This window comes from Malurus melanocephalus, unplaced genomic scaffold (assembly GCF_030028575.1).
Source record: "Malurus melanocephalus ecotype Western Australia unplaced genomic scaffold, MMel_1.1 scaffold_4, whole genome shotgun sequence".
NCBI lineage: Eukaryota > Metazoa > Chordata > Aves > Passeriformes > Maluridae > Malurus > Malurus melanocephalus.
This window is the reverse complement of record NW_026623236.1, coordinates 3736432-3759297: the sequence shown is the minus strand read 5'-3', so window position 1 is coordinate 3759297 and position 22866 is coordinate 3736432. Positions and strand designations below refer to the sequence as shown.

The 22866-nt window shown below is 36.5% G+C and overlaps 1 protein-coding gene across 3 annotated transcripts in view; it reads right to left on the bottom strand.

Annotated features, from left to right (window-relative positions):
• Nucleotides 1–22866, bottom strand: part of MYO6 (myosin VI) — a 104639-nt gene that overhangs the window by 53565 nt on the left and 28208 nt on the right. For all 3 annotated transcript variants that reach the window (XM_057369277.1, XM_057369260.1, XM_057369269.1), the window contains exons 2-9: nt 20828–20966; nt 14704–14773; nt 10040–10113; nt 7891–8020; nt 6785–6890; nt 4861–4916; nt 2711–2808; nt 778–942 (exon numbers count right to left, since the gene is read on the bottom strand). In XM_057369277.1, coding sequence (XP_057225260.1) covers nt 778–942; nt 2711–2808; nt 4861–4916; nt 6785–6890; nt 7891–8020; nt 10040–10113; nt 14704–14773; nt 20828–20944 — 816 coding nt within the window. In that variant the 5' untranslated portion in view covers nt 20945–20966. The remainder of the gene's footprint in view (nt 1–777; nt 943–2710; nt 2809–4860; nt 4917–6784; nt 6891–7890; nt 8021–10039; nt 10114–14703; nt 14774–20827; nt 20967–22866) is intronic.

Genomic DNA, 22866 nt, shown 5'->3' with positions numbered 1-22866 from the left:
CTAATTTAGGTCCCGCCTGCGCAACCCCCATTTTGYACAAGATTGGAAAAACATTTGCATATTTAAAGCTTCTATCCCTCTGCTGAATTCTGATGGAACTGAGTACAAAAGGGAAAGCAACAGATAAACGCAGTCCAAGTAGGAAGACAGACCAACAAAGAAAACAATCAGCACAATAACATAATTCTTCGTTAGCARTGCTTCTCATCTCATTTAAGATCAAGGAAGTTTTAAGAGATGACAGTCATTTAGCCTATGTCCTTGTAATGCCACATTGTTGTATTACAAAGCCCTTCAAAACTTAAGAGAATTAGTCTGCATACTTTAGGCACGAACAAAATTCTGCTCCGATGATGTTCCAAGACAAACACAGGGCAAGAAACTATGAGAGGTGGAAACAAATGACAGAACACAAGCAAAGAACTGAATGGTATTTATCACTAGGATTTGATTTGCACTGAAGAAACTCACACTTTACATCTCTAAAAGAGTCTGTTACAAAATTACTAACAGCTGGGTTTGCAATAGTACATTTTCTGAAAAAACACAGATTCCTCAATTTTAAGACACTGAGAAAAAGTATAGAAATTCTACCAGTAAAGGAAAGTGTCAGGCAACCTTATTCCAAGATCAAATAGATTTAAGAAAAAAAATACGATTTTTTTAAATAGGAGTGAGTCTGTCAAAGGTAATAAGTAGAGATTTCAATATAATCTAGATGAAAAATCCATATATGACGAGATGACAAGCTTTACAAATGCTGAYTCTGATACTCACCCTAAAGTTGTCCGGAGAGCTTAGATATAGCTTTTCCCTAATGTCTTCTGGAGCACCAGCACAAAGCCTGTAAAATATATGATAATTCCTCTCTTCTTTGCCTTGCACACAGATCCTAGATTTCTCCAGAAGGTAGTGTGACACAAATCCACCAACCACYGAGTTCTAGGAAGAAGAAATATTTTTCTGATTATCTGAGTATTTGTTGGATTATGAGATGCAGGTTTTCAATTTACATTTGTCTGATCATGACTTGCTCAATAGATRCTGCCCCTGTGAAGATTAAAATCTATGAGTAATATATATTAAGCCTAGAAAAGAAACCATTGCCTTCACCATTGCTTCTCTCCCCAGCTCATGTACTGTGTATTCATACACTCTTCCTAAAAGAAGAGTTTTCTTCAACCCAAAAAGCAGAAATCCATAGCAGAATTTCAGGATTTACAGCAAAGAGCATTACTACAGCCATCCTTATGCTTTTTGGATGGCAGTGTTATTATAACCTACTCTAGTTCAATTTCACTGAGACTCTTGCAAAATAAAAGAAAGGGTTACAATTATAGCATACATATTTGGACAAGATCTTAGGCAAATTAATTATGTGACAATGTTTTATTTCCAAAACTTGCACTTCTTTTCTGAGAAGGAATTCTAACAGATTTTAAAAGCCATTTGTTATCTGGCCTATGATAAAATTYCCTGTGCTTAGAGAAATCTTAACAGCAAGGAAATTCCTGAACTTAAGGGCCATTACAGGAACTAAGACTAATTTACTGACTGACAAACTTGACTACAGTTATGCAGTCATTCACTTATTCAGCAGACCTCAGTCTGTACTTGTATCACTTTGAGAAACTGGACCTAATAAGGGGACCACAAAGTGAGGTGTGATGTCTTGTGGAAAAAAAGACTTAAGTAAACAGGCTGATYTTGTAGTGGAATGCTGAAACAAGCTTTGAAGCAGTTTCTGAAAATACTGAGTGGTATTTGCTTCAGCTGAAGTAATTAATCTGAAGAACAGTGTAAGTGTTGATGGGTAAACTGACACATCATGAATCCATCATTTCAAGTAAAAATTTTGATCCTTTCCATAACTTTATTAACACGAACCAGACCAACAAATAAAGTCGCTCTACCCAGAATGGAATTTAGTTATTTACTATCTAAACTATTAACCAAAGATCTGAAGTTAAATTACAAATCAAGTGATGAAAACTTAGGAACAGACTGTAAGCTCAAGATCAGATGAGCTTAAATTCTGAAGGGAAAGAAAAGAATTCTTGCAGTTTGTCTGTCCTCAGTCAGAAAGATGAGGAGGCATGTATGTAATCTCTACAGAGACCAACAGAAGTCTTCAATTTGGACATACTGACCAGCCATAGAGTCATCCTTAATTGTGAAACGTGTGTATACATATGCCACCCAAACAAAGAAACTTTGTCTTAAGATACACTCTTGAGTAGTATTTCTACCAAAAAAAACCCCAATTCCTTGACTTCTGTCACATACATATTACTATGTGAGGTCCCAAAATTTCATACAAATACATAAAATAATCAGTAATTAATTTAAAGTTGAAATATGTTTCTATCTACTACACAACTMACATTTACTTATGCATTAAAGGAATTCACTAATACCTAACAGCAAGTGAGTTAGTGTTCATTTAGGCTTTTTGCARTGAAGGGACCCCTTCTTAATCTTTTGGGGGTGGAAGCAATTTTCCTACTGAAATGCCACTGCATTCTAGTAATGACAGAGTACAGTCTGGCTCCAGTTTTCCTTTCAAGGTGACAGAACACAAATCAAATCTGTAAAGTAGGAGAGTGGCTATTTCCTGCAAGACTAAGTCTATTCAGCCTTCTGCCAGTCTAGCATTTCCATTTTATAACAAAACAATCTTCACTGGTTATCTGTAACAAAATTTCAGTACCTTTTCATTGAAGTGAATTTCAACAAATTTCCCAAAACGACTGCTGTTGTTGTTGCGAACAGTCTTTGCATTTCCAAAAGCTTCTAATAAGGGATTTGCTGTTTAAAAAAAATAATTTTTGTAATGTTAAAATTCAATCAAGAAACTATGAAAAAGAAAAAAAATATACTATCATTAATCAGGGAACTTATTTGGAATAAGGTTTGAAAATTAAAAGAAACACATCAACTACTGGGAATAATAAATTTTGCAAATGATACTGGATATATTGTGCTGGAACATAAAATTAAGTACTTAAATGTCACATAACACTGTAAAGTACTTGAACCAATACTGTAAGAAATTCAGAGGCAAATGCCAAAAATTATTCAGTGACGTTCTTCCATAGGAAGTAGGTAAATAAGTGATACATAAACTACATGAGACAACACAGAATTTGACACTTCCCAATTATTATTCATGAAATCTATACTAGCCACTTACCCCACAGACAAAAATGCCATTTAAATGTCATGCATGCAATGTATTAGGTTGATTAGGGAATTAATAAATACAATATTTGAAAAGTGTGTTGATTTCAAAAACCACTTAAAGCTGCCCTTTCAAATCAGGTCAATTAAGTGATTGACTGATTCTATTTTTCATTGGCTGCTGTTTTTAAACATGCTAAAGCCTATACAGAAAAAGTGGCAGCAAGCAATCTAATTCTCATATATATGTATATATATGCACACACGAGTATCATGCACAGTTTAAGCAGTTTGAAACTGCTTATTAGTTAGGAAAGAGAAGGCCTCTGAAAGACTGCATTTTACTAGCTTTGAAGATCAAAGGAAAACAGTTTACTGAATCATGTTAACAGTAAACCACTAAAAATATCTGYGGGATATTTTAAGGCTTCTAGATAAAAATAAACACTGGAAACTAAGTGAGCAGAAACTCAGATTTAAAACTCCACCAACAACCCTCTACCTATCAGCTCCTACAAAAATTAGAGAATGAAGAAATAACATCAAAGCTTGGATAAAGCATGGATCATAATGAATCACGTAATAGGACATGAGAATTAACTTTTTTGGTTTGACTGTATTTTCATTTTTTTAATACTTAAAGCTTATGAAAATGCAAATCTGAATTCTTACAAGATCTTTGATAACTATTCAGGCATTTTGAGTAATATTAAGTTTTAGAGATTACAAATAAAATCAAATTGCACAGGGTCTTTCAGCTAGGGTGAAGGTTCCTCTAGTAATACATAAACTATAAGCATACTCCTTAAAATCATGCCTAAAAACAATCTTCAGAATTCATGCATCAGATGCTGCTTTCAATTAAAAAGCCCAAACTCTTTGAGAAACACCTACAAGTACCAATTAATTTGAATTTGGCAKTATCCAGCTCTTGCCGAGTTTCTGAGTTCTTTAGCACACAGTAGATTTCACTAATGAACTGATTTAAGCAGACCTACAGCAACAAGAGATTAAAGCCTGCAGTGCTTCTCTTGAATAAGTGGCTCAAATTCGAAAGCTGGAAAATTTAAAGCAAAAGTAATTTTTTTTAAGAAAAAGACACAGAGTCAAGAAACTTCAAAATATATTTACTATATGCTATAGAGGACTTACTATAGAGGACTTAAACTGATGTGTGAAGCATTGTTAGACTGGCTGAGGGTTGTTTTCGTACTTTCGAAAAAAGCTCTTTTCTGTTCAACTAGGAAGTACATGCAAATTAAAGAAGCTCAATGAGGATGATAACAGAATCTCTCTTGACCTTGTTTGGAAGTCTATTGTAAAGTGCTAATCTAAATTATGTGATTTCTGACAAAAATGATGTAACAAAAAAATTACCCATAATTGTAAATTAAAAGATATTCTTTATTTGACTTTGAGAACTTGATGGGGAGGAGAAGGAATTACATTTTCCTAGTACTAACAGATAGTAATGAATTATGTATCAGAATAATTTATGAGAACTTATCAGAATAATTTATCAGAACCTAGGATGAACATAAACTAACTGTAAATTATGCCCTAGAAAGCCTGATAGTATTTCTATTCKAGCTTTTATTCAGTTGATGTTGACTTGCATTTCTGGAAAAAACAATAATAATAATGTTGGAACCTTTATTTAAATGAAAGAAAATTCAGTACCTTCTACAATTCTATCATCAATGTCTTGGCCACTACCATAGGATTCTGTCAAATACCTGTAAAACAAGATAAAAATAGTATCATTCATCTTATGTCAGGTTTCCTCAATTAAACAGGGTTTAAACATGGCTATGCACAAATACTAACTATTTACTATAKGAAAGCATACTGATTTTAAGTTTCAAATACCTGTGCACTTTAAAACAAACTTTAACTTTTCTTTAAAATTCAAACGTTTCTTTTTTGTTAAAACAAAAATATTCTTACACACTTCAATTTTTTTTTCCAACATCCAAGGCCTGGTAGAAATTTATATTAGAAATTCTTAYGAAAATTACAGTTTCATAGAAATATAAACAAACTATTACTGTATTATCTGTATTTATTTATAATCTTATTAAACACCTAAGATTCATGTGTATTTCCTGAATTTAAGACTTATTTCCATGCATACGGTTTCTGGATTCATAACTATCAGTGTTAATAAAAATCCACACAGAGACAGGGAGGATAAGAAACTGCAGGTGTAGAATTAAGGCAACATTCAATTTAGCAACTGAAGAAAGAATTTGAAAGTACAACCATCATGTACTTCCAGTCTTTTTTTTTTTTTTTTCTTTTTCCCTGCACAGAGGGCATGCTTTCTGGAAATTCACAGGTGAATCTGGGACAAGTTAAAAACAATTCTTGAAAACAAGTCTTTCTAAAAAACTTCAGAAGCACTAACAGAGCTATATGAGTACCTTTCACTTTCTAATTACTAAAGGGTAAAATCTTCCAGCTTTTAAAATTCAACTATGTTTTGTACATGGACTCTATGATGGAGGCTGGTGGAGAGAAGCAACAGCAATGATATTCGCCTGTTGTGTAATGAGCTCTTCCTTTGCTGAGAAGCAGAAGAAAAATCTCCTGTAAGAGCATCTCTTGTGAGATATTCTTCCAGTGCCTGCTGTCTTTTTTTGTTACTCTTAGCAGGAATAAAGTCAGGATGTCCTCTAAAAAAATCATTACCAGCACCTTGCAGTAATTCTTGCAGCTATCAATGGAAAGTTGCACAGGGGCAGAGCAGAGTAGTATGAAGGACAGACAGACAATTGTGACAATTCTTCATGGGATGTGGAAAATAATACCTCTACTATACATTAATACTAGAAAATACATCATGTTAGGGAAAAGGGAATTAAAGATTTATAGAGGGAAACAAGTCCAAGGTGGRGGAAGGGAGCRTATTCACACTGCTCACACTGTGCTTCCCTGCACAATCAGGCCACCTCTGACATGGTATATTTAATGGAGCAGCTCTTTCCAACTGCAGTGTTCCAGAGTGATAAAAAGCCCTTAAAGGATAATGCAAATAAGGAAGCAAGGCTGATCAGCAATATGGCTTCCATGTTTAATATGCTTGATTAGTTGTAGTATTGGCCATACCTGAACATCAATAAACAAATAAATTCCATTATTCAGTCTTATTCAGTAAACTAGGGCAAAGTATATTAAAGTTAAAAACCCTGGATACTCAAGCAAACTGCAAAAAAACACCTAAGGGAGAACACAGAAATACACATTTTTGGCAAAACCAACAGTATCTTGCAAGATACAGTTAAAATGTCTAGTTATGTTTTTTTTTATCAACCACAATACCAGATGTGCAATACCAAAACGACTGCATCATAAACCACAATAACCACATTATGTCACTACAATTGAGTTAAGGTTTCGGTGCTTATGTAGCTGTTTCTGCATATTATGTCAGCACTTCAGTTTAACTCAATTTCTTGTGATAAAGTGTACATAGAAGCTAAGACAAATCTTACTGAATTCTATCTTAAATCTACTGATTACCTTAGCATGCTCTGCCTCTACCATCAACCAAATGCACAAACACAAGAGACTCACATAATAACCTTGGTCCAAATACACAAACCTCAAAACAAATTTAGTGTTTTCTGTCTTGCCAGCTCCTGATTCTCCAGAGACTATGATGGATTGACTCATCTTYAGCACTTTCATGTCACGGAATGCTTTATCAGCTTAAAAAAAAGAACATGGTTAACATGACAAAAATTAGAACTCAGCAGAATTGCAAGGACAGARTTAAGCTGCAATGCAAAAATTAAAATGTAACATTTTCAGGAATAAAAACTAAATCTTTACAATCGAATGCATTACAGTTTATAAAAGTTTGTTTCCCTTTAATTTATACTACAATCTTGATTCTTCCAACACTGACATGTAAGAACTCAAAGTCTGGAAAACGAAGGCCTACTCAACTATATCCASGATACAACAAAGCAAAATCAACCATTTAGAATTAAATCTTTTGAATTAAATGTATTTACAAAATAATAATTGRTTTTACTCATATTATTTTTAAGAGGGAAACTTCCAGTTGTACTTTGCAACAAGTAACATCTGTGGAAACTTGGAAAAACTCTCTTGCTATGCAACAGGCAGTACAAGCCCACCTATTTATACTTTTGATTTCAAAACAAAATACAAAACGGTGAGAAAGCTTTTAGTGAGTCAAATCTTGATTACAGTTTCCAGTTATTTTTTTATTTTAAAAAGTGACTGACTGAAGTCAGATTTATGTCATAAATAACATTTTAGTGCACTTTCTGTCTGTAACACAAGGATATAAAAGGAAGCAGTGTATGTGCTGAGACAACATAATATAAGGCAAAGAAAATTACTACACTGAAAGACAGTGCCAATCATTATTATGGCTTTTTCACTTACAAAATCTGAATTTATTTCTTCTTTATTTTTTAATGGTTACAAATTATATTTATACTCCTTAGGCTTAAAACACKGGAGGTGCAGAATAATCCTAACAGGGTTGTCACAGTTGCTAATTTCCAAGTTCTTCAAACTGTATCTCAAAGAYAAGATTTGCAATTTTAGCCATTAGTGGTTTTATTTTATAATAGTTCAAAATAAATTAATTACTGATACAGGTGGCAATTTACAGATAACTGTGAAGCATTTAATATTTGTTTTTTAAGAGACAAATACAGGGTTAATACATACCAATTGCAAAAACATGTGGTGGCAATGTTCCAAGCGATCTACCCTGGTACATTTTAATAGTATCTGAAGAATAAAACTTAGGTATATCAAAGTATGGATTCACTGCAATAAGAATGTTGGCTACATAGGTCTGTGAAGAAAACAATGAACAACAAATTATTAGCCAGTATCCAAGCAAGTGGTTAGCAGCAATTGTCTGTTACTATTGGAGACTATAGCCTTCATAKAACAATTACATTTATGATTCTCTCTAGCTAATGCAAATATGAGACAGGATATATTTTTAGAGTTCCTTTAATTTTCYTCTCAGCACTTCTGTGAAATTATCCTGGGAAAATTTCCTAACCAACAAGCTGTGAAGTATGTCCTGAATCTGACCTYTCTTCCAAACTCCTTTTAAATTATTTCCTATTGTCTGCATTACTGGATCAAGGACAGGATGCCAAAACCTCCTGCTCAAAAGCGAATAAACGAAGCTCATGGATAGCATAACACACTGTCCTCCAGTGAGGAGGATAACTTTTCAGTATCTAATGGAAGCAACWCAGCAGGAAGGACTGACAGGATCCTGCCTGAGAATGCATTCAAGCCGTGCAATAAAAGCATTCCGCCAAGAGAAAATTAGCTATAGCTGCTTCCACAGAGAGAAATACAGAATGCAAATGTTCTCTCACAGAGAAGAAATTTGAGAAGAAACTCAGACAAAAGCTGCTTTTTACCTTTCCATAGGATAAGAAAGACTGAAGAGAGGGGGATTTTTTAATGTTTCTGAAAAAAAAAAAWTCTCATAGCTTGGTAATAATTGCCAGATTATGAACAGCAAAGAAGAGAGGTCAGAATCAAATTAAAAATCAAATTTGCAGGGAAAGAGCTGAAGAAAATGAGATGAACCTACAGCTTCAATAACTTTTTTGTTACTAAGAATGTCCCTAGAAAATGGGAATTTAGACACTATTGTGATACATTAATAGAAGGCTGGATCACACAAAATATGACACTTCTTATATGATTCTATTTTCAGCACTTATTTCACCAAAGGAAAACTTTTCTTCAAAAGTTGAAATTACTRTAATTAATTTTCCTTTTAATACCAAGATAAATATTGTTAACCAGGATTAAACAAAAGGCATAAAACTGTTTAAAAGGGAAAGGTAGTTAAAATATGAACAAAAAAAAAGGTTGGTTTTTTTCCTTCTTTTCCTTCAGAAAATACACCTGCTGTGAAAAACGTATTAGTAGTACTTCTTTATGTTGAAGAAAAACTTCACTTACAAAAATACTATTCTACCCCATGACCAGTTCAAATTCAGAATTTTACTTCCTTGGTGGGTTTTAGTGTTTGGTTGGGTTTCTTTAAGGAACATTTTTCCAGAACAGAATTCAAATGGCCATTTTTATTTATTTATTTTAAAGCTGGTGCTTGATCTTGAGGCATAAAAAATTTAAAGCTATGTAAATYAACTGCAACAGAAGAAAACAATTATACTTTCTTTTTACATTTATATAAAAGTTTAGCTAAATTAATTTTACAATAGTATGCTAAAAGAAAAAATGATTATTTTGACACAGACACTTAAAAATATGTAAAACTGTTTAGTATTATCTCTAGTCCGCTTTCTATTAGGAAAAAAAAAGAAAGAAAGAAAACTCTTATCTTCTGTTTCACAGCTGTCAGTGTCTGGGCAGATGGCAAGGACAAAATGTAATTTAGTCAGAATTCATTAAGTACAATTAGGCAATTTGATAGCAATATAAAAGATTAAGATGGACATCTGAGCTAGGAGGTGTCAAAGACAGCACCTGTTTGCTTCGTTCAAAAATAATGAAGAAAGAAAACCATCTTTGTTAACAGTGAAGTAAGTTACCTGTAGGAACATTTGTGATACAGTGCTGTACTATGGTTGCACACAGTCAGGTAGAGATAAACCCACTGCTCTGCCTGCTAAAAATTAGCTGTCAGTAATGTGATAAATGTGATTCTGATCTCAAAGTATAATGTACGGAAAAAAAGTGGGAAAAAGGCCTACAACCTAAATCTTTCTATGTTAGCAGTCATGTTATAGAAAAAAAAAAACAGATTTGGGAATACTTGGTGAATTTTTGGAAGAACATCTCTATTAGGCTGGTTGGCACGTCACACAGTACTTACGTAAATTCTGTCTTTACTGTACCGAACTTTGATATTGTGAAGGAGAGTGGCTTCATTTAAATACATCAGGGAACCTGAAAGCAAAAAAACAATCACATACCATTAAGAGCTCAGGACTACCTCCACGTACAGACAAAAAACTARATCTTGAATTAAGAACTTTACTTCCTCTCTCTTCATTTACAGCTTAATCTTATCATTTCTTTACACTGTCTTGAGGCAGAAGTACTGACTCAACATGCACTTTAAAAACCACAGACCTGCTCTTAACTGTAAAACTGGAGTTACAGAAAGCTGCTGAACAGAGTCGGACAGCAGAAGCCTCAATACAGGTTCTGCTYAGTGTAAGCTCCTTTACCAGCCTGTCAGTCAAACACGGTGTGTCTGCCTTCACACCAGCCCCCAAGCACAGAAACTGGTGCCAATGAMTGTTTCCTTCCTTCCACCTCTCCTCTCCAATCTCAGTCACAGTGTCCCCAGGGTAATGCCACCCAACTGGCATTTGGAGTAACAGCTGGCTGCTGGTGGTTTTTGAACTGATGAATACAAACATCTAATCGGGATCTGGAGGCAGCAGCAGGCGTCATCACACCAGGTACTAACCCAACCATCCCTGCTTCAATTTTGAGTTTTGTTAGTACTATGCCTCCTCAGAGAAACTGTTAGGGGGGAAGAAAATGCTAAAACACCAAAACTTGGCTGTATTTTTCTCCTTTGTTCTTTAACATAAAACACCTGACCTTGAGATTAGCTCAGCTGCTTAGAGCATAGTGCTACTAGCACCAATGTCATGGGTTTGATTCCTGTACTGGCTATTACTCAYTTAAGAGCTGGACTTGATGATGATTGTGGGTCCTTTCCAACTCAGAATATTTTGTAATTCTGGAATTGCTGAAATGTTACAGGSTGGTAGCACTCACAGAAAGCTTCAGACTCTACAGGTTCACATTCTGATAAAGCTGGTCCTTGATTTGAGCTTTAAAGCACTGGAAATTGTAAGGCTGTCAGCAGCCTTAATTACAGAGGTCATTTCCAGTTCCCACTGTWACATTCTTAAAAATATTATCCCTAAATGAGGGTACCAATACCAAGTGAGGATAYTGCTCATTACACAGCCTCCATTTTCAAATATGCCCAATCCTTTTTACCTCAGTACTTAAAATTCAAATGCACACTATTTTGCATAGTTACAACTGACTGACTGCCACACTGATAAACCTTACAGTCATACACTATAAAAAYTTCTACACGTCTGACTACTGTGTTTGGAGTAAGCACTGTGCCATTAATGTCTTTTCTTTTTAAGAAAAGACTGGAAAAGGCATTTAATGCCATGCTCTAGTTGACATGGTGGTGTTAGGTCATAGATCAGACCCAATGATCTCAGAGGTCTTTTCCAACCTAATTGGTTCTGTGATTCTGTAATAGTAACCGCTACCTTGCACCTMACACAAGGGTCATATACGCACCTCTCATCTATTATGACCAACAAAGTTGTTTCAAGTTGAACTAATGCCCTTTCCCAAGGGCTGCAGCAGCAAAAAAGTATTCTAACTTATTTAATGTGCAGGAACAGCTGCCAGTTTGTATGACACAAAGTCAACCTGCCCAGCCACCTTACCTAGCAAGGTTACCTGAAGTTCAGTAAGCAGCTCCTTCAGCACTYCTCCTGCTGAACCAAAATATACTGGCAAAGGAAAATGGGAGCTTCCCCAAAACATCTGAGTTTTTGTTTTCCTTTYACCCTTCCTTCTACTGTGCACTGAGGAGTGGCTGTGTCTCTGTCCCCTACTACCTGAACTAGACAGCCTGAAGCAAAGTCAGGTTCACCAGCCAGTTGCAGCCTCCCTTTGGCTTGCACCAKTCTAAATAACAGCCTTTCCTTCCATTATATTACTAAATACAGYTTTGTTTCAAATGCCTGGAATCACATACTTAAAGGACCTTGTAGCTTCTGGTCTGTTCAGAAGAAACTATCTCCCTCCACAAAATCCCTKGCACTCATATTCCTGCGTTGGCAGAGGCACACAAGGCACATTTTAGCTTTACTGTAGGCAAACTGTCCCTTTGGATCACAACAGCCTTGAAACCCTGGCTGTGTACAATTCCTTCATGAGGCAGCAGGCTGGCCCCATCACCACGGCTCCTCCTCTGCCACCACAGCAGACACACATTCCTCCACAGTCACTGGTAGCCCCAGCAACCGAGCACAGACAGGCGCTGCACAGCAAGATTCGTCCTCCCTTCCCTAGGCACTCCTGGCTCACATGGCTGAGAAAATGGCACTGGGGCWACAAATTGCAGGCCTGCCTTCACCTCTTTTATTGGGGTCATCCCAAGAGGAAGAGACATTAAAAGGAAATGGGCCAGAAACAGAAACTCCTGCTTGCCCTAATGAAAGTTGAAGTCTCCTTCCACCACTATTTATGCCTGGGAGGGGACAGGGTTTTAAAAAATTAGCAAACTTTAATTTGAAATCATTTGGGTTCTCCCTATTGAGACGAGAAATTATTACATATATTTAGTCTAACAACCACCTTGACTGTATCATTGTAAGAACCTCTCTAGGTCTGCAGTATGTTTTAAAGGAAACAGTCAATCATCAACTTTTTATTAGGTTGCTTATCTAAACAGCAAAGGATGGCAGATTTCATTGCATCTCCAGTGCTCTCAGTGCAATTCCTTGTTAAAGCAGCTAAACCGGYAGACTCAGTGCGCAATGGGAGCTGGCTCCCCGAGGGAATGTCACCACCTCAAGACATGCAAACTAAGGCTTATGTYAGCAAATTCAACATGCATCTTCTTTAGAATAAATCCTTTAGAAGAGGCATCCATATCCAGAGGCAAAGGAAGTCACCAGAGAGAGAGAATGCTGAATACTCATATGGCTCATGTCTAAATATAAYCAGTGTATGTACAAGCATTTAGCTGTCCTTATATTTACTTAAACACACCCAAAGTTCACAGAAGTGAAGTGAGGCAATATAAACTAGGAAATGTCAATGTCAAGTTTACTCATATGGGCTCTCCTGCAGATACCATGAAGCAGGGTTTCTATTGAAAATTATTTTATTAAGTAATTGTAAGGCTGTGCATCTGYAGAACTGAGGGGTTTTTAACAGTTTTATCCAACCAATACCCTGTCCTCATACCCATCTTTCAGGATTTTTAGAACAGTATTATAACCACTCAGTGTAGGTTTTTTCTTAAAAATCAATGACACCCAACACAAATGCTCCATAACAGAGAAGGAAAACGAATTTGGGATTCACAYGTCCTGCAAATGAACCACAACTCATGAACAGCAAGTGAGAATATGTTAGGAAATAGATATAATGTTTGGTATAGAAAGGATTATTGAACAAAGTATTTTAAAGTTCTRTCTTCTATTCAGGAAGCCAAGAAGATATTTTCTCTGATTTAATTGAACRGCATTCTGTTGGAATCTCAAATTATTTCCATAATCTCATTCCATATTTCAATTCCCTGACTAGGACACAGAGGTGTCAGGACATCTCAGTAAAATCATTGGGATAGATGCACAGATTAAGTGCATCTCCCTAACAATCACCATGTACAGAGAATAGATACCAGCTTTGAAAAGTTTGAACCCACATCCTGTTTGCAAAAATATAAGCAGCTGCAAGAAAGGCTACCACCTTGGTTCTAATGACACTGCACCATCTAAGTCAGATGATAAGACTCAGATCTCATCTTTTTTGTTTCTTATGGAGAAGCCGTAGCAGCTCTATTTCCTGTGACAGGATGTAAATACTAAACACCATTCCAGGACAGGAACTGGGGTTACATCATCTACACCAGACCCCTAACCACTATTTTAAGGGAAGAATAACAGAAGATACTTTTGCCCACTATTTACAGAGTTACCAGGATTTTCATCAACCAGTAAACACAATAGGAAATGTTTCAAAGACTTGCCTTCATCAGTACCCAAGACAGAAGAGCCTCTGTGATTTGCTCATACAGACCAGCARTAGCAAAGTATTTAATAGCTCTCTAAAAGTTGATCACAGTGCTCATTCAACTTTCTTGGTCTCTCCTCTCTCCCCAGATTTGATGACTGTTTTCATCCATCTAACTACAAAATATCCAACAAAATAAAAGCYCTGCAAGATCAACAGTGACATGTATTACACAAGCTGACCTCAAAACTCCTTCTCCACCAACACTCCTGTATCCAGTTTAAGTCACCCATTTTCAGTGGTCCTGATAGGTCCAGATTACCATCTCCAGTTTTGGGAAGGTAATCTTAAAACTTATTTTCCATTACATCTACTTCCACAGGAATGCTATGTGAGAAATTCCTTAAATTCAGGAAAATGCTATACAATACAGGTGATGATAAAGACACTGAATGTTTTGCCACACTATAAAGTTACACTCATAATGCTGAATGGAGTGTTTCCAAAGTCAAGTAACAGTTGTGGGCATTATGTAACTATTCATTCCTCTGGAGTGTTCAAATGAAAGCTAAAAACTACAATAAATTGTATTTAAAATGGGCTTACTTTAAGAAGTTTAAGGTAATATATAAATTCAAAKAAAGACAACAAAGAAGAAACAGGAAGCTTGTAAGGAAACAATATTCAATTCATTGCAGATATTTTTTTTTTGCACAATTTATTTTTAAATTGGTAACTTACAATTATCTTCCACATCCTTTTTGCTGTCCTCCTCTGCAGGAAACACTTGACTGACAGCAGCCTGGAAGGTCTGTTAGGTAAGAAACATTAACATTGTCAGAATTCCATAAAACAGAAATATAGTTCAAAGATGYCTCATGCAATCATACAAGTGAGTGCACTGTAATTGTGCATGATTTAAAAGGAAGTCACCAGCTTTATACTTCAGAATTGGGAATTTTACTGAGTAACTAGATGCAGACAAAAATTTATTGCATTTATATTACGACACTACATTATAAAAATAAACTCACTGTAATACATATTTTAGTGCAATAACATTTGATCCTCAGGCCAAAAACTGCATGTAATACTGTGCAATACAAAAAAAATAAGACCAAAGTACTGCAAAGGTRACAGCATTATAAATTACACACAATTTCCTCAGTTTTGCAAGGAAGAATGAAATACAAATCATTAGTTCAGTCAAAGGTCTGTGCTGCCATTCTCATATGCTGTTTTAAAGCATTCCTGTTTAAAACAGAAATGTTCAATATATAACATCCTCTGTATCACCAAACACTGTAGCTTTGGTTGTTGTTTATTGGGTTTTTTTCTTCAAGAAATCAATATTAAAGTAAAACAAGACCTTCCTTCAACCYTTGTATTCCAGATACACAAAAATGACCAACAGGAAAAATTCACATCAAAAAAATTCACATCAAAAGCAGCTTTGTCTCTTTTTTCATCTCCAGAAATCATAATTTRTACTGCTGTTAAAAGGAAGGAAAAACATCCAAGTACACATGCATTACAGCATCTGCACAAAAATACCTATTGTACAAGRCAGATTTTTAATTATACTTTTTTGTTTACTGTAGTAATAGCTCGTTTGAGCTAGCGATGAATGAACAAAACCCCTGTTGTACCAATTAAAYACGACAACCACCATGCCGCTGCAGGCACAGGCTCCTTCTCCCCATGGAAATGGAGACAAGAAGTCTAGTCTAATATTTGAAAAGGCAACCAACTGGATYCAAAGAATGAACTCAATAAACAAACATGTTTGCTTGTTTAACACTGTACTCAACAAGGTAGTCCCATGAGAAACACATCGCAGGGAAATTTAGGAGGAAGAGAGCAACTTGTTTTATATCTGCTTGAGCACAACAGTATGAGAGCTCCTGGGGCTTACACCATCATTAACAGCCACAAATACCAACTCTCTTTGAAGTGGGAAGGGTTAAAAATATCTCAGAGCAGAACTAATTGCAGCCAGACAGAAAACATTAAATCTACAATATCCCTTCCCTACCAAGTTATCAAAAAGTATTMAATTTGTAGCCATAATAAAATATATTTTGTCATCCTCTTATCAGGATCTAATACAGAAAAACATGTACAAGATGTTTTCCTAAGTGAAACAAAGCTGCTCAATGATGTTGGAACATCTGAAAGTCCATCACACCAACTTCCTCCAAACTATCCTTATCAGAGTTTSTCAGGGCCATGGAAACCTTCCACGTCTTCACCTACCTCAGAAAGTTCCCTGCTGCTCTTCAGAGTTTTAGCAGGGTAGAGATTCACCACACCCTTTCCTCCCTCTTCTAGTATTACAGTAACTGCATATTATCATCACAGTTTTCTCCCTCGTCACAAGTTTGTCAACAGTCAAGGTAGATCTTGTTTGGTAAAGATGTATTTGAATGTAACAGTTCCCACATAATCAGTTCCCTGTGTGTGAAACAGTGGGAAAGTCTAAAATAGTATGACCAGCTTCTCAAAAATGTTACTTCACTTCTTGTTTTTGTCTGCTGGTGTGTAAACCCATTAGCCACTRACAAAGACAGGAGAGAATGAACATAATTCCCAGCTATTCTCTTCATAAACCTYGGATACTTTAACATTTCTGGAACTAAAGCCAGCCATGCTAGAACTATCCCAGAAGAAGAAGTGCTTTTTCAATGTCCTCACCACTCAGCCTTCTGATTCAAGGTAAATTTAAACAAAAAAATAAAAAAAGAAGAGAGAGACAATTCATGCTGTATCATGTCCTCCATTATTTCACTCAATGTAAATTATGAATTAATTTCTAGATTATTTCAGAAATTATAAAACAAAGCAAAATGAAGACTTATCTGAAAACTAATGCTTTTTCTGTTGGACTTTTTTAGCCAAGAAGTCTAGTTTTAACTACGTCAACAAAAAAAATTTACTGCTGTATGTCATAGTTGGAATACTGCTTTACGTAAGGTAAGGTACTTGTTGTGTAGGTATTACAGCTAGATGTGCAGAGCTCCAAGTATTAAAATCTAATATTTTAAATAGAAAATGAGCAAGGTATCCCATATCTATCAATAAAAATAAAAAAAAAAAAACCAAAGAAATTCTTTACGTAGTCTTTAACGGACAAAAAATTGTCTAATTTTCAATTATTTAAAAGATTTATTCTAAGGCAAAAATGCATCAGATACTTGAGGGAAGACTTTTGCTTTAATTATATCTTAGGACAAGTTTGTTCTAAGAAAATGGAGAAGGTATYAATCTTATGAGACAATAAAGTGGTCTTAGGGAGCAAAACATGGTTCGGGGGTTCTGAAGAGGGTTTTTTTTGTTGTCTTTGTAATGAAGCAACCCTTGAAATCCAATGGCAATCTTAACTATTCTCCCAGAAACTAGATGAGTGAAAAAAGATATCTTTCCATTCAAGCAGCATCTTCTTTCTACCATGTAATCTAATACATGTAACCATGCCTTCTTTTATACCTTCCAGATACAGACAGGAGACATCCCTACTCTCAGCTGTATTTCACAAACCAACCTACTGCAGTACAAACCATGTGTAAGACAAGAGCATGTCTCACTTGCACAAGCAACTGGCACTCACTTTTAAAAGAAAAAACAGAAGCACCTTAGCTTGAAGCACTGAACTTTGAACATTCTGATCCTTACTTTCAAAGTACATTTATTCCTTTTTACTCAGCTGGGAAAAATACCTTTSTGGTTATTCATAGCATGCCAAAGCAGGTGGCCCATAAAGCCTTCTATGACTCTTCAGAAGTAGCACAGAGCCACAAGGTGTCTCTCTGCTGATGGCAGGAGGGGTGTCAGCGAGTGCCTGCAGCACCTCACACCTTCCYAATGACTGCCAGAAACTCATCACTGCCAATGCTCTAAGAAATGCCTGCCCCCCACTCCTCAGGGGTCAGTGCCCCAGGGTTCAAGCACTGCCAGTGCACCTCTTCCTAATCACTTTCCTTAGCCTTGCTTCCTTCCAGGAAAAGAGTAAATTCCCCATTTGGTAATTTCACTGTCATCTGCCTTCTCCCTGCTATAGCCTCAAAGAACAAAAAGATAAATGCAACAGGACCTGAGGTCACAAATCCCAGCACTTTGAGAAAACATGCTAAGAAGAAATGAAAACACAGTACTAGTTGAGTTTAACAGCTGGTTCTCCTTCTGCCTGCCTYCTTCCCTGTACACCAGCATGTGACTGCGGGTGGGCCATGGGCCAGGACTGCCAGCTCTGRTACCACAGATGCAGTTTGGAACCCATTCTCAGGCAGGATGCAGCCCTAGGTGGGACCACGCTCATTAGCAAAGCACTCTCCCGTTTCTCTGGCTTTTTTTTCCAGTCCTGGCATTTACAAGCCTTGCCAGGTGATCTAGTTTTTGGGAAGAGGTTCACATCACGTAACACATGCATCATCCTCTGTTCTGGTAAAGCATTCCTGCAGCTCACAGTACTGATCTTCATGCAGGGCAGGCTGGGTGACTCAGATCCCCACATTCCTTAGACACACWGCCCCTGCACACAACTGTAAACACTTGGGTATGGGCTGTGGTGCCCAAAACTCCTGCTGCTGGGCTTTAAGTGAATTGGTGTGTCGGACCTTCACAGAGTCTGGACTGGGTGACTTGGTTTCATAATATGAAGCAGCCTGCCACCACAATGGCCTCACCTCCTCTGCCCCCCTTCCACTGCTTGCTGCCACCCTGAAAACTTTCCGCTTCTTCATTTTTAAGTTGGATCTGTTGTCTGACCTCATTTGGGGTGTCACGCACGGCTTGGCAGGCAGAGCTGAGAGGGTGCCACTCTGCAGTGGGTGGGGAAGGGAGGGAGGGGTTTAAGACATAGTGAAACTGCTGCCTCACAGCATTTCCTGCAGTTATTAACAACAGTAAATATCATAAAAGGCAATAATCAAACACATGCATACACATTTCCTTTTCAGACTGTGACCTCTGGTAAGCTACCAGTGCCTACAGAGAATACATATGACATGGTAATGACCCAGATTAAAAAATAATAATAAGTTACACTGCCCGGATATGTTTACAAGATCAGGTTACTCCTCTCCTCCCTGTAATTATCATGAGCAACACTGGAGCTGCTGGATCATGCATTCTTGCTGAAGAGCACTTCTGAACTACCATTTTAAGAAAACAAAGTGATAATGAGTATTAATGCTGACTACTTCAAATGAATGTGCACAAGGATGGAGTCTTCTTAAAAAGACAAAAAGCAATGAGAGATGTTTCTCAAAAAAAAGAAATCAATGACACATTGAAAAGACTGAGTAAGAAACCAAGGAAATTTTTTACTCCACCTTTATTAATATAAGGTTAATTAAATTGATAGAAAAAAATATAGGACCATTATCTTTACAGCATTTAGCCTGTGAAATGTTTGTTCCCTTACACGGACATTAGGCTCTTAATTGATCTGCTTAATTCAAAACAGCCAACAGAGAATAACAAACTCCCTAGACAAAAGACTATTTTTTTTTTGTTGTTGAGAAGACCATGAAACAAGAGAGGATAATTTTTATATTATTTTAGGATAATTTTTTGTTGTTTTGTTTTTTTTTAATTATATATGGTCCTGAAAGGATCATATGTTAGAAAGAAATTGTGACTCAGAAAAATATCCTTATCCTTATTATTGTTTCTGTTTCAATGTATAGATTTTTGCTCTTTATCGCATCAGGACCATTTGGGAATCGAAACAAATAGCGGTGGGGATGAAATTTATTGAAGTCACTTAAACATTAGCCATAGATTTGGAATATTTAATTATTCTCTCAATAATCTCAGTAATCTTCCTCAATCTGAAAAAMGCATACTACTACTACTAAACCTACAGACTTTATCTCTCATACTCAAAAATCAGACGTTACACTTGCTTTGTATTTCTAAGGAAGGCAAAATATACTTCCTCTCCAAGATGCACAAAAAAGAAAGCCAATAAACATTCCCCCAAAAGGAAGACTGCTGCATAACTTTTTGACCTGTGACAAGGCATTCTCTACTATTGTTGGCATAAAAAAAGAAGYTACAAAACACATTGTTGTCTTTTTTACATCCTTGAATAAGAGAAAGGACGGCATATAAAATACACTCAAAAAGACTGAAATCACATCTTTTTAAACAGTGCTGATCTTATTCTAGCTAGTACAACCCAGGAATGTGACCATTTGAATTAGGATAATTGACAGCTACAAGGTGCTTCCTGTAAAAACTGACATTTAGTTACGACATATCGAGTCTGAAAGATGTCATGATAAATTAAGCCATTGGAACACACTAATTAGGATGAATTAGGTCTTCATTTTAAAAGTTACATTTGTTTTGATTTTAATTTGATGTAGCAATTCCATAGGACCTTTGTTTGACATCATATTACTTCTCAAGGTACTTGAGTTAAGAGGATTCATCTCTCAAGTCTTCATCAGTCTMATGGTATCTAATCTTAGCCAGGGCCCAGCATCTCCCTGTAGCACCCTTCCAATGCATGTAAGGGAAAAGACAGAAGCTAATCTCAACAGCAGGCTCTTAATCAGAGTCTAACTGAGAAAAATAAAGCATACAGGACTGAATCAAATGGCTCCTCTCTTACATGAGCATGTACTCTACACACATGCAGTCAATGAACAGAAAATACGCACTTCTCATCAGTGTGAGGGGTCATGTGCAATACAAGCTAAATCTGAACAAAGATCCTTAGCCAAACTTAGAACAGAMAACTGATTTTCCACTTCTTTAGGCTGTGAGCAATTGAAGATACTGGCAAAAAGATCTGACCTACAGGTAAGGTGATTTCTAGTATGTTTGTTTTCTTTTCCTTTGTTTGTGAGACACTTACCTTGCCTTTCTGATTCAAAGGCTCAATAGTTAAGTTGTCAGGGCCAATGTCCACAATCATCCCCATCTGAAACCCATCAGTTGGGTGTGGAGCCCAAACGGGCTTCCCRTCTTCCATTGTGGGATCTATCCAGTATTTCCTGTAAGAAAAAAATAAAACTAAAATTAATCAAAACACTTTGTATACMAATTYAATAAACCATCAGGATTTGCTACACAGGCTTTAGTTTACTATGTTTGTTTCTATTATTCAGTAGAAAGGAGCCAGYCCCTGCAGACTTGAGCCAGMCTTTGTCCAACCTGTAATGCTTTGCCAACTGAGGATACCCCTTGGACTTCAACATGGATAAGATTCAAGACTGGAATCATTTCTCATGGGATCCACAAACTGCTGCACCCTGCAGCTCTCTACCCGGCTTCCCTAACTTGTGAACCAAGAAGGGAGTCTTATCTCATGATTACATGAGAAATGCAAGATAAATTCAAAGCCACGACTATACGAGGAGTGTATATATACACATATATGGAGATACATATAAAGACACACAAATATATATGTATGTGCATGCAGSGGTTCATATGACTGATGGATACTTGTCTGTACTGGATCTGGTGTACAAATATTTGTATTTATGCAACAGCACATTTTGAAGCATGTGAGCAGAAATCCAGTCTCTTGGCATTTAAGAAAAACAAACGTGTTCACCATTTTTGTGTGGCTGAGCACATGGCTTTTAAATAACTCACAAATGTATTTGGTCTCAACTGATTTATAATTCTATAAGTCTTTCAAAGGCTGACCCTCCTGATACTGTAACATTACATGTCTTCCCCTTAACGAGTTTTATTTTCTTTTAAAAAATGGCATGAAAATTGTTTCAAAAGAATTTTGATATGCAAGTGAAAATGATGCAAAGGCCATCTTCAACTTATACAGCTAAATAAGCTCCCAATTAAAAAGGAGCATTTGATTGCACGCAATACTCATTGAACTAACCAGGAAACTTGCCAAGGTTGGCACAGTCTGAATGGCTAATGGTGCCATTTTAAATATGCTGAATTGGTCCCTTTCTTCATGGGTTTTTTGTTGTTTTGGTTTTCTTTTAACCTACTTTATAGTCCTTACCTTAATAAGAATAGAGTCCACTCTGCTTAAAAGGCTCACTTCTCCTGGCTGTTCCTTACTACCCTCCAAAACTCATTCACATACTAAACTGACATATATTAGTGATTCCAAAATTTGTAAAAAGTAATCTCATACCACCAAAGTGTAACTTGCCTCTCTCAGCATGAAAGAGAAGCCTGCCAAGCAAGCAGCAAACACTGGTAGCAAGCTCTAGGAGTCCAGGGAAAGCTCAGGAAAGTGTTCCACATTTTTCTTTTCCCTTATCTGAAGGAAAAAGATCCAAAATTTCTCACAAACAATGAAGGCTGCAGACCCCTTTGCCATAAGCAGCAAGGAAAAAGAGTGACTGGCCCACCAGAAAGCTGTACAACCACGAGCAGAAAAGGACACTCTTGCCCCTCAGAGGATCTGTCAGCACRTGACCTTTTTACCGCCTCCAAGGACAGGTTAGAAAAGTTTGAAGAGAAGGGAAAGGCTGCCTATGATCTCTTTGAGWATGCTGCTGGTCTTAGTTAACACCAGGCTGTCTTATTCCTTGACAACTTTAATGTGAAATTAAAGGAAAATATGCTCTGTTCATGAGATAAAAATACATCACAAGTTAACTTCTTTTAACTACACAGAGAAAGTTATGTTCTAAAACCTCCAGTATCACATTCATTTCTATTTCCTTCCAGCCTTTTGCCACGGCCTATGAACTGCGTGAAACAGCATCTTCATCATGTGTTGCCATCACCATATGATAAATCCTGTAAACATYGGTATTCACTCACAACCAGCTGTTGGCTATTTTTTCTTTATTTTATGATACTGAAAAAGGAATTCATTTTTTTTTCCAGCCAGACCTAACCTCTAAATCCAACTGCCATTGTGGTCATAGCTGTTAAACAGCTGAGTTTATTTCTGGATATAAC